Below are 14,886 nucleotides of genomic sequence, written 5' to 3'. Positions count from 1 at the left end.
TGAATAGGCATCCATCAGATTTGTATATCTGTTACAAAAGATTGAAGTGACCAACAATATAATATAATATGATTTTAGTATTAATTCATTGGAAAGTTATAGTTTTTTTCTAAAATGTACATGTGAAGTTTTCACTAATTTCAGTGACAGAGGTAATGTAAAATTTCCCTTGAAATTGTTACATGCTACCATCTACACATTTTAATGCCTCATCCATATGCCTCATAATGAAGTAGAGTTAGAGAGAAAAAACATAAGATTAAAGACATGGTTATTTTTATTTAAAACAACAACAATAACCTGACTCTCCAAGAAGGGCACCAAAACAAATTCAGATCAGTTTATAATATTCTGGGAAAGGAAGAACATATTCTGGGCTAAAGAGGCCATCATTGTGACCTGCAGTAGGTGAGATCATTCTTTGCCTACCTCTATACCCCTAATTATAACTCTATGAACTTCATAGTCAGAACATGTAAGTTCAGGCCCATAGAGAGTCCATTCCAGGTCCTTACAGTCTCCTCAGAGTTTTCATTCAGATCCAGGCTAGATAAGACTCTTAATGGTCTTAGAGGGAAGTGATAATGATCTGGACCCCACGTCAATGTTTCTGAAATCCACTCCAGGGAGGAGGCATAGGAATGAAAAGAGCATCCTCAACTTCTGTTGTCTAACCTTTGATGGAGAAGAGGGTTCCAAAGGCTTCAAAACAAAAGTTTAGGCTAAACTAGAGCTAGTTTTCCTCATTCTCTTCATTAATCTTCTATAAAGTAACCTGAAAGATTTCATGTTGTCTGAATATGAACTAAAAACTTCCTTAAATTTGGGGCAGCCCTTTGGTGAAAAATTTTGAGTATTAAAGGTAATTCATGAAATTTTTTTAAAATACAAGAAAAAGTCAGCCTCTTCAGAATCTCTACTGTAGGTCTAAGGGCTACCATCATGTCACTAGATCTCAGCTTCAGTGCAGTCATAACTTACCGAAAACGTAAAGTTGCAGCAATTAAAATAAGAAATAAAGACTTTCTTCCTGTTTTTCACGCAGTGGCCGTGTGGAGTGGAGTGAATGTGGCTGGTGTTTCCCTCCAAGACCTGAATCCAGAAATGGGAACTGACAATGACAGTGAAAACTGGAAGGAAGTTCATAAGCTGGTGATTGAAAGGTCTGTCGACATGGTAGTTCCCCTTGGTTCCTTGATTTATTGTCCATTACCTGCCCACTGGGTAGATTTGTATAGAGTTATTTTGGTTGTCTTCTCAGTTACCTAGAGCCATAAGCATATAGGATACCAAGCTGGATTCGAGATTATAGATTATTCATTCTTCAGTAATCACTTGGGAAAGGGTTAATCTCACAAATAGTCAAAAATCAAATTGAAACAATTTTGAGGTACCACTTCACACCCATCAAATTGGCATCCTCTCTTGCTGCTATATGCAACCAGTGAGGTAAGATTGGAAGCACTTCCACTGCTTATTTTTTTTTTTTTGCTTTTTGGAGGGCAATTGGGGTTAAGTGACTTGCCCAAGGTCACACAGCTAGTTTTTGTGTTAAGTGTCTGAGGCCGGATTTGAACTCAGGTCCTCCTGACTCCAGGGCCAGTGCTCTATTCACTGCACCACCTAGCCGCCCCTCCACTGCTTATTTAATGAAACCTGTAATAGGAACATTGCCTTTCTTGTGGAATTCTTTTATCAAGTGAGAAATACTGCAAACAGCACTAGAGTAGGAGTCATACTTGAGTAAATTACCTCACTTCTCTAGGTTTCTCTTTCCCTATGTATTAAATTAGGGAGTGGGACTAGATGATGTATTTGTTCCTTCTAGGGGTGTGCTGGAGAAAGCTCATACTGGCCTGCAAGAATTGATTGTTAATTTTTTCAGTCTGAATTTACAACTCTGAAATTGGCAAGTGTAACAAATCAGGGTTTGACTTATTGTTTTGTTGATTATATGGGCTTAAAAAAAAGAATACCAGAGTGAGGCTCTCATTTTCAAAAAGTATGGAGATCAGGGATAATTTTGTAGTGACATTTATAACGAAGTGGCTAAGTGGCACTAAGGCTAGAATTGAAGGGTCTGGAGTTGGGAAAACCTGAGTTCAAATACCACCTCAGACTTTACCAGCTAGATGACCCTGGGCAAGTAATTTAACCTCTATTTGCCTCAGTTTCTTCTGTAAAATAGGGATAATAATAGGACCTACCTCCCAGGGTTGTGGTCAGGATCAAATTACATAATAGTAGTAAATGCTTAACACAGCATCTGACACATAGTAAGCACTATGTAAATGTTAACTGTGACAAAGATGGTGATGATGATGATGCTTAGATTTGTACCATGGCCAAGTGATTCATATATGCTCAAAGTAAAGGTTGTATTCTCTCCTAGAAGAGAAACTTAAAAAGAGTTCAATGAATGAGCAGATAAGAATGAAGTATTCCTTTAAAAATTAAGAAAGGTTTCACTGTTAAAAGAAAAAAGAAAATTATTTGAACAAACATAGGGGATTTTTGACTTGTGTCAGCACATTGGCAAGTGGAAGAATGTCACATAGAAGAGAAAGGGAAGAAGAGAGGTCATTGAATATTTGGACCTAAGTAACAGAGAAGAGGCTCTTCCCAGAGGGGAGAGATCTGGACCTTCTGAGAAGGAAATAACTGCTTTGTCCTCCAGTGAATGATGACATATATCCACAAGTTCTGTTAGATGAAAATATCCAGTATGGGTCAAAGGAAATAGGGACAAGTAGCAGAGGTTGATGACTCCCTGATAAGGGGTTCTGAGGCAGGCTATGTGTCAACCTTATAATAGATCTGCTTACTTCTTGGTCCCTGAATCCATGAAGTAATAGAAAATCTTCCAAAATTTGTGAAACTTCATGACCCTTTCTCCGTTCTGATTATTAGTTTGGGCATAGGTGATACTGCTATAAAGCATTACCAAATACTTTGAATTCTGGGTTCTGAAGATATTAGGATATTATTTTCAGGTGATATTTTCAAATATTCAGAAATTCATTGAAGACAGAATCCAAGGAAGAATATAGCAATAAAAACTCATAACCTCAGATCTGTATTTGCAAATGCAAACAGGATAAATACTAAACATGGTGATAAATACTAAGCAAAGAGGAAAAGCTGATCTCATGCAAATCACTTACTCCATGGCTTGAAACCTGTGAATGGATTATGCCTTTGGATGGACATATATTAAAAAAGAATTGGATAGGCAAAAGTCAGGGTTGAGGTGGTGGTAATACCATTTTATATCAAGGTAATATATACCCTCATAAGGAAATCCAAGAACCATAAAGGAGTAGTGTGATAAGAATAGTGTGGGCAACAATGAACAGAGGAAGAGATAGAAACAATATGTTTAGAAATATAATATGGAACCCCTGTAAATAAAGAACTAGATGAAGAATGTATAAAGGGATCACAGGTCGTGGCCCAGAGGTATGGCATGGTAGTGACTTAAATAATCTGTATATCTACTAAAACCTTCTCTGTCAAAATTAGAACAACTACTCATTTATTGAATTGCCCTGATAAATTTATTGTTAAAAAATTGAAGAAATCAGTAAGGGGAAGCTCCTATCTCTGATCTGATTCCTATTAATAAAGGGGGAACTGGTTGCTAGAGTAGAAATGTAAATACTTTGTAGGGCAATGACTCCTCATCTTAGAACGTGATAAAAAAGTAAAGGAAAGCCAAGTATAGTTTGACATGTACCTGAAATTAGGAGAAAACATTCCAAAGGGTCCTTTGAAAGAATAGATAAGTAATAATTTTCTTTTTTGAAGTTTTATTGTTGACTTTTATATGAATACCAACACTTTCCCCATAACCCTTTCCTCATCCACATTTAACCTTTTTTTTTTTTTTTTTGCTTTTTGAAGGGCAGTTGGGGTTAAGTGACTTGCCCAAAGTCACACGGCTAGTAAGTGTGTCAAGTATCTGAGGCTGGATTTGAACTCGGGTCCTCCTGACTCCAGGGCCGGTACTCTACTCACTGCACCACCTAGCCGCCCCTAACCTTTTCTTATAACAAAGAAAAGTTTTTTTAAGCAAAGCAAATTCATTTACACAGAAACCACATCTAACAATATATACAGAATTTCACGTTCATAGTCCCAACCTCTCTACTGCAGCAAAAGTGCATTTCTCTATCAGTTGTTCATATGCACAAAATCTTGGCAAAAAAGTAAAATAATTAACTTTATTTTCTTGAACAATAAAATTTACAACATTTTATGCAACATTTCCCCCTTTTGCTGCATTTACTTGTTTTACATGATTTGGCATTTGAATTCAAAAGATTTTGACTCCTATTTAATTCTTCATCATCAAATTTAAACTTCTTTATATTAGATATTGAAGGTCCTTTTTTTTTTTACAAACAAATCATTTTTCTATATCTAGCCTTGATTATAGTGCATTTTTTCAATAGAGTTTAAATAAGGTGAATTCTAAGTCACTGAACCTTTTGACAAATTCCTTAATCATTTTGTTAAATGTAGGATAGTATAAGATTATGTTGCAATATTACATCTCCATTTGGAAATTTCTACCTCTAAGTAGATGAATATATTAGAGTTCATTAAGGACATTAATCATCATTAAGGACAAGACTTGTAGACCCACTAAAAATAAAAAAAAAATCTCAAAATGTATTTTGGGGTGTATGTCTTACAGTGTAATTAAGATGCCCAGATCTTGCAGGCTCACCGAAACTTTTTTTTGAGAGTGGTTTTAATAGACTCTTGAATGAAAAGGGGAGTTTTAACAATAAAAACTGTCCTTTTCCAATGTTTAAGTATTCTAATTTGCATCGTCTTGTCCCATGGCCAATGTTTTTTCTTCATAGTAACAGTTAGCAGCTGTTGTTGTTTTAAACCATCTTGAGTTTTTCCAACTTCAAGAAGCCTACACCATTCTCTAAAGGAATCAATATCAGCCCCTCTAGCTTCCAGGTCTTTCTGAAGGTCTACTTGTTCTTGGAGGATGAATTGAGCTGTTTTTTTTTTGGCAGTGGTCTTTCAGTTCTTGGCATTGTTTTCATTTCTTTGACATCATTTTTCTTTGTACTTCAGTGACACTGATCCTGTTTCATTATGATCTTGAATGATCTTCAAAACACTTGACTTTCCTATACCAATAGATGCTGCAATTTTTTCTCATAGTCATTGAAGTTCACTCTGTAAGATTACAACTTTTTCCTTTTTCCTTTGAGCAATATTCATTCTTTGAAAACACAGAATTAAAAACAAAGCACAAGATGATGGAGAATAGGAGATAGACCATGACACTTGTCCTGGTGTCCTGATTTTCAAAAGGAAAAGAATGGAGTCTACAAACTATGGCTTAATGATTTTGACTTTGATTAAAATCATCATTTCAGAGCATTTTACTAAAGGGATCATTAGTTACTTGCTAGAAAAGAAATCAGTAATCACAAAGAGCCAGTGGTTTTGTCAAGATCAGTTTATGTCAGGCTAACTTCATTTCCCTTTTTGACGGGTTTATTAGACTGGTAGATTGGAGCAAGACTATAGGTGGAGTTGGTGAATATTTTAGCAAAGCATTTGATCAAGTCACTCATTCTAATGGGGGAAAGATGGAGATAGCACAGTAGCATCATTTTGACCAAGATTTGTGGAATTTGGTGGACTTGAAGCCCAATCAAGCTGATCAATTGAAGGACTAATTGGTTGATTTAGTTATATAGGAAGGACAGTGATAACCTGGAGAACATTCAAAGGAAGGCAAGCAGGGCAGTAATATTGAAGTGACTCCAGATTATGCCATATGAGGATCATTTGAAGACTCTTGGGATTTTTAGCCTGGAGAAGAGAAATCTGGCCAAGAGGAGGAAGGAGATGGAGGCAGCTGTTACAACTGTCTTCAAGTATTTGAAAGGCTATCATCTGAAAGAGGGATTACATCAGATTTGTTCTGCTTGGCCCCAGAGGACAGCACTAGGCACAATGTGTGGAAGTTGTAAAGACTGAAATTTAGTTTTCATATACGGGGAAATTTTTCTAAGAATTATAGCTAACCAAAAGATGCATGGCTTGCCTGGGAACATAAGGATTTACCCTCAGTGGTAAGCTTCAAGCAAAGACTGGATAATTTCTTGTCAGATGTGTTGTAAAGTTTTGTTGTTGTTAATTTATCGATTAGATTTGATGACTTCTGAGGTGCTTTGAAAGGGGAAATTCTGTGATTTTGATCCTAAGTGCTTTGTTAAGTTATAATACCATATTTAATAATGATATTGACTGTTTGAACAAGTAACGAGTGATTAATTAGTTCAGGTCACATAGGCAGGGGTCAGTTCCTGTTTTGATTGTTTAAAGGTATTTAAATAGTTTACTTCCTCAATTTCAAACAATATTGGTGTCTTGCATCCCTTTGCACTTGTTTGCCATAGAGTAAGGTTTAGATTTTCTCTTATATAAGATAGCAATGAAAAAAAAAAAACATTCTTTTGATTGGATTTTTTTTTTATGGAATTATGATAACCAAGCCAACAAATCCCTATTACCATGGCCCATGTCCTTAGAAATTTGGAGACATGCTATTTTAGGGACATTTACATTACTGAGATTGTCATATAAAGAACCCGATTTTGGTGTGGAAAAGAGAACCTTAGCTGAGAGGACCTTAGAGCTAATGACTAACTGAGGTATAGAGGGGTTAAGAGATCTTCCCAAGCCCACCCAAGTAATTAGTGGTAAGGCTGTGTGTAGAACTTGTTTCCTCATTCTGTTCCAGAGTAGCAACATATTACTATTTTGAAGTCAAAGACTTGGGTTCAAAACACTTTTTTAAAAAGCTTTTTGGAGCGGGGAGGACAGGGCAATAGGGGTTAAGTGACTTGCCCAAGGTCATAAGGCTAGTAAGTGTTAAGTGTCTGAGGCTGTATTTGAACTCAGGTCCTCCTCACTCCAGGGCCGGTGCTCTATTTACTGCTCCATCTAGCCCCCCCCCATCTTATTTTTTTTTTTTTTACTGTCTACCTGTGTAATCTTGGTCAAGTTATTTCAGCTATCTGGTCTTCAGATTTTTCATTTGTAAAATAAGGAGGTTGGACTAAATGATCTTTAACCATCTTATAGTGCTAGATTTTCTATTGCTTCACTATGTCTTCACCCATTAGAATGTGAATTCTTTGAGGACCAGATCATTTTTTCACCTTTTCTTGCAATCCTGGTACTTAGTACAGTGCCCAACACATAATAAATGCTAATAAATGTTTATCAACTGACTGATTGATTGACCACATAATAGCCCACATTTACATAGCACTTTTTAATATGCTTTGCTTGCAATATTCCAATGAAGTAGGTAATGCAAATATTACCCCCACTTTATAGATAAGACAACTGAGGCACAGAGAGATTAGTTGATTTTCCCACAGTTCCAAGTGAAATAGTAACAGGATTGGACTCTAGATGTTTCCTCCCCAACATTCTTTTCTCCTCTACCATACTTCCCCTTATACTTTTGATTTTGAAACTCCCCAGTATATTTCTGTGGCATAGATCAAAATGACCGAAGATTGTCAGGCAAGATTTCACCTTGCTGGAAATTGTTTCAAATATGCCTAAGTACAGTGAGGTCTTTGCCTCAAGAAAAGGAAATATTAATTCTATTTGAAAAATAAAATGGACCCACTACTCTTATCCTTTTTTGAACATATGACTATTTGGGTATTTATGTATATGAATCTGATTTGCAGTGATTATTTTATCACAGTTTTACCTTGCCTTGTAAATGTTTTTTTTATTTACTTTTAAAAAAGTTATGAAATTATAGACTGAGAGCTGAATGGTTTATTAGTAGTCATCTAGTCCAATCCTTTCATTTTACAAGTGAGGAAACTAAGGTTCAGAGGAGATAAGCAAATTGCCCAAGGTCACAAAAGTGAGCTGGGCACAGCTGGCATTTGAACCTCAGCCCTATGACTCCAAATCTGTTTTATTTCCCTTGACTTATCTTGCTTTTTGAGCCACTGTGAAATTATTCTTGACCAAATTATGTATAGTTATGCAAAAAACTGAGTTATTTATAATCTTTATAATTTCATAACTCAAAATTGTTAAACTCTCTGGGTACATCTTTATTTAAAACATATTGATAACTTTTGCTTTTTTAGATAACCTTCATCTCCAAACATATACTTCCCTCTCTTCTACCCAGAGAGACATCTCTTATAACAAAGAAAGAGTGAGGTAGGGGGAGCAGGCAGTTCTGCCTCCTGGCATGTTGGCATGCTGCCAACATATCAACTGAGTCTAACCATATTCAATGTGAAGTTGCATTTTAAGGAATGTTTTAATTTTATCTCAATGCTCTCTCTCATTATGTTCTAGTGCCTATGAAGTGATCAAACTCAAAGGATACACCAACTGGGCTATTGGATTAAGTGTTGCTGACCTAATTGAGACCATGTTAAAAAATCTCTCCAGGATTCATCCTGTGTCCACTATGGTGAAGGTAAGAAAAACTTGCAGAGAAATAATGTTATTTTGCTCTTTCCTGTTAAGAGATGTTTAACAAGGACAATAGTTGTCTGAATTCTCAGACAAGTCTTCACAGGGTTTATTTACCATGGTGGGAAGGTGGTAGGCAGGGGGTGGGGTAGGAAATGGAGGTTGTCATTAAGCATCTAGGATATAGTCCTTAGATTTACATATTCACTTGGTTTTAATCCACCTAAAGATAACAACAATAGTCAAACTCCAAAAAGACTCATAAGTCCATGATGCCCATTTATACTGAAAGATATAACTTACATGGACCAGAAGGCTTGTGCCAATCAGTCTGTGTCTTCTCTTTCCTTTGAAAACACCTTTCAATGAAACCAGAATATCATCAGCATGTCATTTAATGAGTATAGAGTCAGAATGAAGGAAGTCAGATGAATGAAGTAAATAGTGACATAAATCTGAGGTCCTATTTTGACAAGCCTATCAGCTAGTCAGTGTATAGTTTTTCCTGAATAGTAATAGTAAACTTTGACAAATTCTTATTTTGAAGTGTTCCTTTTTCTAGAAAATAGGTCACCACATCAATCTTATCAGTAATTCATTTACAAAATCATCTTTTAAAGTGGGTCATTTTTGCAGGTGGTTAATCTTATCATCTTTGTATTAACTTCGATTTGTATAGTTGCTTTATTATCTGCTTTTTATGATATAATAGGACATGGTGGACAGTAATTTTTGCTGGATTTAGTAGACATGGTCTTTGCTTTTTTAAGTTTAATTGATGCCCTTTATTTTTACATCATAATAATTTCTGAATACAACTCCCCCAACCCCATCCTCTCTACTCTACCTTGGAATTGAACTCTCCCTGAACTCTATCTAGAATTGTATCAAAGAAAAGCCAATTAAACAGAAAGTACTGGATACTGTCGCCATAACTGACAATGTATGCAATATTCTACCCTAGTAGCCTCTCCAGTGAGAAGAGAGATGTTTGTTCCATTACGTATTCTCTTGAACTATTTTTAGTTTTCTAGTTATTCAGAGTTTGTTTCCCTTTTTGTGGTCTTTTCATTTGCATTGTAGTCTTTTTGTTTTCTATAGATTGTTCTTTTGGTCCTACTTATTTTTCTTAGCATAATAAATTAGACTTTTTCATATTCAGTAATTATTTTAACTAATATAGCTTTGCAAAAATCTTACAAAACAAAAATTACTTGGAAAACTTGAAAAACAAGGTGTAAGGGTAGACTTGAAAATTATAGTGGGAAATATCATTTGTATTATTTACTACCGTGTTTCCCCGATAATAAGACCTATCCCGAAAATAAGCCCTCCCCTTACTGTGTAAGATTCCTCTAAAATAAGCCCTCCCCCGAAAAAAAGCCCTATTGAGATTGCTACTGTAGTGAAGGTGATCCCCTGCGCTACACGCTACACACTACATTACGGTACCCTCTGTATGCACCGTCCCCCCCGGGTGAAATGCACGCCGCGCTCCGAGCTGCATCCAATCAGAGCTGCAGCAGTGAGTGTGTCATCCTGTTTTTCCCAGTGATTTGCTTATTGAATAAAGGTACATTTTTTTGTTCACATTTACCTGTTTATTAAAATTGCTGTCAACGTTCATTAAAATAAGCCCTCCCCTGAAAATAAGCCCTCTGGTGTTTTTCTGTCCAAAAAAATAATAAGACAGTGTCTTATTATCGGGGAAACACGGTAATGTTCATATTTTAGAAAGAAGCAGTGTGCCATAAGGGATTGAGTAGTAGACTTGGAATCAAGAAGACCTGGATTCAAATCCTGCCTCTAACAATAGCAGTGTGACCCTGGGCAAATCACTTAATGTCTTTGTATCTCAGAGAGTCTCCTAGGACCAATATAGTAAGCCAGTGGTTCTCTAAGTGTAAACAAGGGATCCATGAGATTTCAACTGTTTTCATAAAAATATTAAAATGTTTTCATTTCTAATACAGAAAATATTGACAGATTTAACTCATATAAACAAGAGGTCTTTAAGGGATTCTCAGTAATTTTTAAGAGTATCAAGGGGTCTTGAGACTAAAAAAATTTGGGAACCAATGAACTACATTTTAGACTCAAGTGGTAATAACCACATCATAGCAAATCAATTATATTTCCATAATTGAAAATTTTAAATGGAACAGTGACCGTTTTAGCCCAACACTCATTATTTTTGCTGCTTTCCCACTTGCTTAGGGAAATCTACAGCAAAAACAGCCTAGAATTCAAGCAAATTAATTCATCTGTTGCTAATATTGAATGGCTTCCTATTAGAAAATATGTTAAAATCTAGTGGGAGTTTTCTGTCCTTAATATTAGTACAATCATGGAATGGTGCATTTATTAGAAACATTAGCTTTGATTTTGATAGATTGTAGCAGTTTTCTGGGTTGTTCACCTGACCTTTTTTTCTTCTTCCATATTTCAAAGTGAAGGGAGATTGAAGTCTCTGAGGTATAGTAGTTGCCCAGAATGATCTCTATTTTCTAAGGTCTCTTCAACTTTGGGATTCTATGACAAGATTTTTATTATTGACACACATTGGTTCTATGTTTCCCCATACACACATTAGTCAATTAGTCACAGAGAAAATACGCAACTCTATGAATACAATAATCAAAGATCTTTGGTGTACATTTCCCAACATTGGATTTATCTGTCTGCCCATTTCTTTTTTTTTTTTTTTTTGCTTTTTGAAGGGCAATTGGGGTTAAGTAACTTGCCCAAGGTCACACAGCTAGATTTTGTGTTAAGTGTTTGAGGTCGGATTTGAACTCAGGTCCTCCTGACTCCAGGGCCGGTGTTGTATTCACTGCGCCACCTAGCCGCCCCTGTCTGCCCATTTCTATGTATAAAACACCACCACTCTAGTGGAGGGATTTAAAGGGAAATCTGGTTCTTTAGGTCTTCAGTATAATTAGTCAAATTCCTTTTTTTTATTCTCATGGGACAGGTAAGATACAATTTTTTTATGAATAGACAAGTTCAGTACTAAAAGAGGATTATAGATTTAAAACTGGAAGTTTAGAGGCTTCTTATTTCAACCCCCTTGTTTTAAAAATGAGTAACTGAAATTTGCTCAAGGTCACACAAGCAGTTTTTGAACAGCTAGAATTTGAAAGCAAAGCCTTCGACTCCAAGCTTATTATTGTAGGTTTGTGTGTTCTTAGGGGACTTTTGTTAAGGACAGGATCTCTGTGTCTTGATCTAATTCACAGTAACCCTAATTACTCTTCTTCTCTTGAAATAGGTGAATGAAACAGTATTGGTTCAATTTTTGAACTTACTGCTTTGAAAATATTTCACATTGCTTACAGTTTTATGTCTTTCTTAGACTAATAGATACTATTTGTTTCCAAAAGGGGATGTATGGCATCGAGAATGAAGTATTCCTTAGCCTTCCATGCATTCTGAATGCCCGAGGACTGACCAGCGTTATCAACCAGAAGCTGAAAGATGATGAAGTAGCTCAACTCAAGAAGAGTGCAGATACCTTGTGGGACATCCAGAAAGACCTGAAGGACCTGTAACATTCATCGTAATATTCCGTAGAAACCCAGTCAACATGATATGAATCGCTGTGACCACTTAGTAATTAGCCATCTTGGTGGATAGAATTTTTCTCTTGAACTCAACTCTGGCCACAGCATCAAAGTATATGATTAAAAAGCTTGCTATATGAACCCATGAACCAATAAATAAACTACTGAAGTGTGCTTTCTTCCCCAAGAGACATTCTTTTAATATTTCCAGTTATATAAATAGCTTTTTTTCTTTTTAAGGTAATAGTATGGTTTTTAAAAATAGAGCTGTAATTGCTGGGCTAAATAATCTGTGTCTCCAGAGAGTTTGGTTTTGCTTTGTTTTTTTTTTTTTAAAGCAAATTGTGCTTTTAATGCTATTATTCACTGCTTTTTTTTTTTTTGCACATGTTGCTTTGTCTGATGGAGCTGGAATATAATTCATACTTTACAAAGAAATGAAAGTGGTGTTGAGGTGGAAACATTCTTCATCAGAACCTTACCAAAAACAGTCTTGTTGGATTGGCCCTCTATTATAGTTTTTTTTTTTTAAGCAATTGGGGTTAAGTAACTTGTTCAAGGTTACACGGCCAGTTATTTTTGTGTGGGTGCCGAAACCTGATTTGAGGCCAGAACCGATCCCGGGTCTCCCAACGCTGGGGCCGACACTGACTCACTGTGCCACCTGGCCGCCCCTCCTCTGTTATACTTTTAAGACCTAATTTCTCTTTGACTGGTTTCAGAACCAAAAAGAGTTGAAGCAATGAGGAAGAAATCTGTGACTATGAGAAAGGAGGGTGGGGATAGAGGGTGAATTATTGGTTGTTTGCTAGATAGATCAAAATACAAGATGTTTAGTACCTGACACTTTGGCTAAAGTAACCTCAAGGCAAATTGAAGATATCATAAAGAAAGAAACCTGCTGTACTATATAAATTGCCAATTCACATAGTGTGAACTACAAAATTGTTGGAATTTCTGCACCTCACTTTTTTGGGGGGGCAGGAAAGGGTCCCTTAGCTGGAGTTTGAGGGAGGTGGAGGAAAGACAGTTGTGAAAGACTGACTGGATAAGCACTATATAGCACAAGGGACTGTCCTTGAATAGCTTACTATTTAAACTAATCTTAGCCCCTTGTTTTCCAGAGTAATTATTTGTTTCTTTACAGAAACAGGGTCCTTTAGCCTCCAATAAGTCTGATTACTAATTTGGCATGAGAATGAAATGTTAAGCTTTACAATAACAACAAAAAATTGTATGTGATTGTTCTAATTAGCACAAGGAGTTCAGATGGACCTGGAATAGCTGCCTCACCCTTAAGGGGACTGAGACAATAGGATCCTTTACCTAGAACAACATGACATTACCACCCCCTGTCTAGATTGGCAATGGACCCATTCCATTACCTCTACTGCTCTTGTGATGGCTCTAGTTTAGTTTTCTGCAGAGAGCAAATGATGTCTCTGATGGTTGCCGACATGCCCCACAAATAATGGTATACAGTAGATGTTAGAAATTTTTTCCATTGGTTCTGACCTCAAAAGATTATTCAGTCCTGTTCTTTCAAGGTTTCAGACCACTTGACAGATCCATAGCTACTGCCCTGGAATCAGTTCAGATGGAGATCTTTTCTGCCTCATCCCCATGGTTCTCTCATATGTCAGTCCCACATCCAGGTATTCAGTCCAGTGGGAGGACTTGCCAGAACCTCAATTCTCTAGGGTATATCTTCTATCCAGGTTAGTAGCTACTGAAGTTCAGATGCATATGACTCTCATACCATATGAAGACATTGATAAACCAGGCAAAACTGTGTCCTAAAGAAGTATTTCCACCTGGAAATATTAAAACCCAGGAAGAGCTTCTAGACCCTTCAAGTTGTAGAATCCAAGATATAGAATATGTTTTACAATTCCTGGCCCTCTGAGTCCTTTTCTCCCTTCAAAGAGTCTCCATTGAGTTTACTTTGGGGAATAATATCTTCAGTGGATGGGTGAGTACTTTGCTCAGATATGTTGGCCTATTTCAGAACAGGGTAATTTCAGCAGATAGGTCAATTCACAGCTGAGATGGGTCAAGGAGGTCACTTGGCTGCTATACTAGCTCTGGTGGCCTTTGCTACTCAATCCCTTTGTTGAGAAGCTCTTCAAAGTTAAAATCTATTTCATTTCTGGATACTCATTCACCCAAGATCAGCAATCCATTCACACATATATCATACATAACCCTATGGATAGAGAAAGCAAAACATTCCTTAAGTATAAACAAGCGATACATGTAAATGTCAGATCTGGGATTCAAACTCAGATCCCATAACTCCAAATTTAGCAGGGGAGTTAAGTGGATGAATAAACACCAGAACTTGGTGAATGCTGGATTTCACAGTTGAAGGAGTAAAGAATAACTCCAAGATTTTGAGTCTTAGTATTTGGAGAATGTGTTACTGACAGAAATAAGGAAATAGGAATTCTTCTTATACTCAAACTTTCAGCTATATGCAGTATGACATACCCTACCAAGTATTCCCGAAAGGAGTAACACCATCACTATGCATGAAACTGGATTAATTTGGCCCCAAAAGAAGATTGGCCCTAAAACTTATGAAATCATTGTGACATGAAGTTTCAACAACTCAGAGATACAAGTATTTATTAATCAGTTTTTGTGTTCAAAGAATGCTGATAAACTTGAAATAGTAAGGGAATCCTATAACTTTGGAAGATATTACGGAAATCAGGAAAAAAAGCAATTAACAACTATTTCTTTATGAAAATATTTTGTTTAATATCAAGAAAGCAGGTAAGAAGTGTCAAAAAAATCACAAACAAAAAAAAGAAGTGTC

At 36.3% G+C, this 14,886-nt stretch overlaps 1 protein-coding gene across 3 annotated transcripts in view; it reads left to right on the top strand.

Annotated features, from left to right (window-relative positions):
* LOC138176096 (L-lactate dehydrogenase B chain) overlaps window positions 1–12,239 on the top strand; it is a 42,637-nt gene extending 30,398 nt beyond the window's left edge. For all 3 annotated transcript variants that reach the window (XM_069106820.1, XM_069106818.1, XM_069106819.1), the window contains exons 6-8: window positions 1,046–1,163; window positions 8,383–8,506; window positions 11,886–12,239. In XM_069106820.1, coding sequence (XP_068962921.1) covers window positions 1,046–1,163; window positions 8,383–8,506; window positions 11,886–12,053 — 410 coding nt within the window. In that variant the 3' untranslated portion in view covers window positions 12,054–12,239. The remainder of the gene's footprint in view (window positions 1–1,045; window positions 1,164–8,382; window positions 8,507–11,885) is intronic.
* The last annotated feature ends 2,647 nt before the right edge of the window (window positions 12,240–14,886 follow it).

This window comes from Petaurus breviceps, unplaced genomic scaffold (genome assembly GCF_028583685.1).
Source record: "Petaurus breviceps papuanus isolate PSGF00001 unplaced genomic scaffold, PetGlider_PUasm1.0 81, whole genome shotgun sequence".
NCBI classification, from domain to species: Eukaryota; Metazoa; Chordata; class Mammalia; order Diprotodontia; family Petauridae; genus Petaurus; species Petaurus breviceps.
The sequence above is the reverse complement of the archived record's forward strand: the minus strand, read 5'-3'. Positions and strand labels throughout refer to the sequence as shown.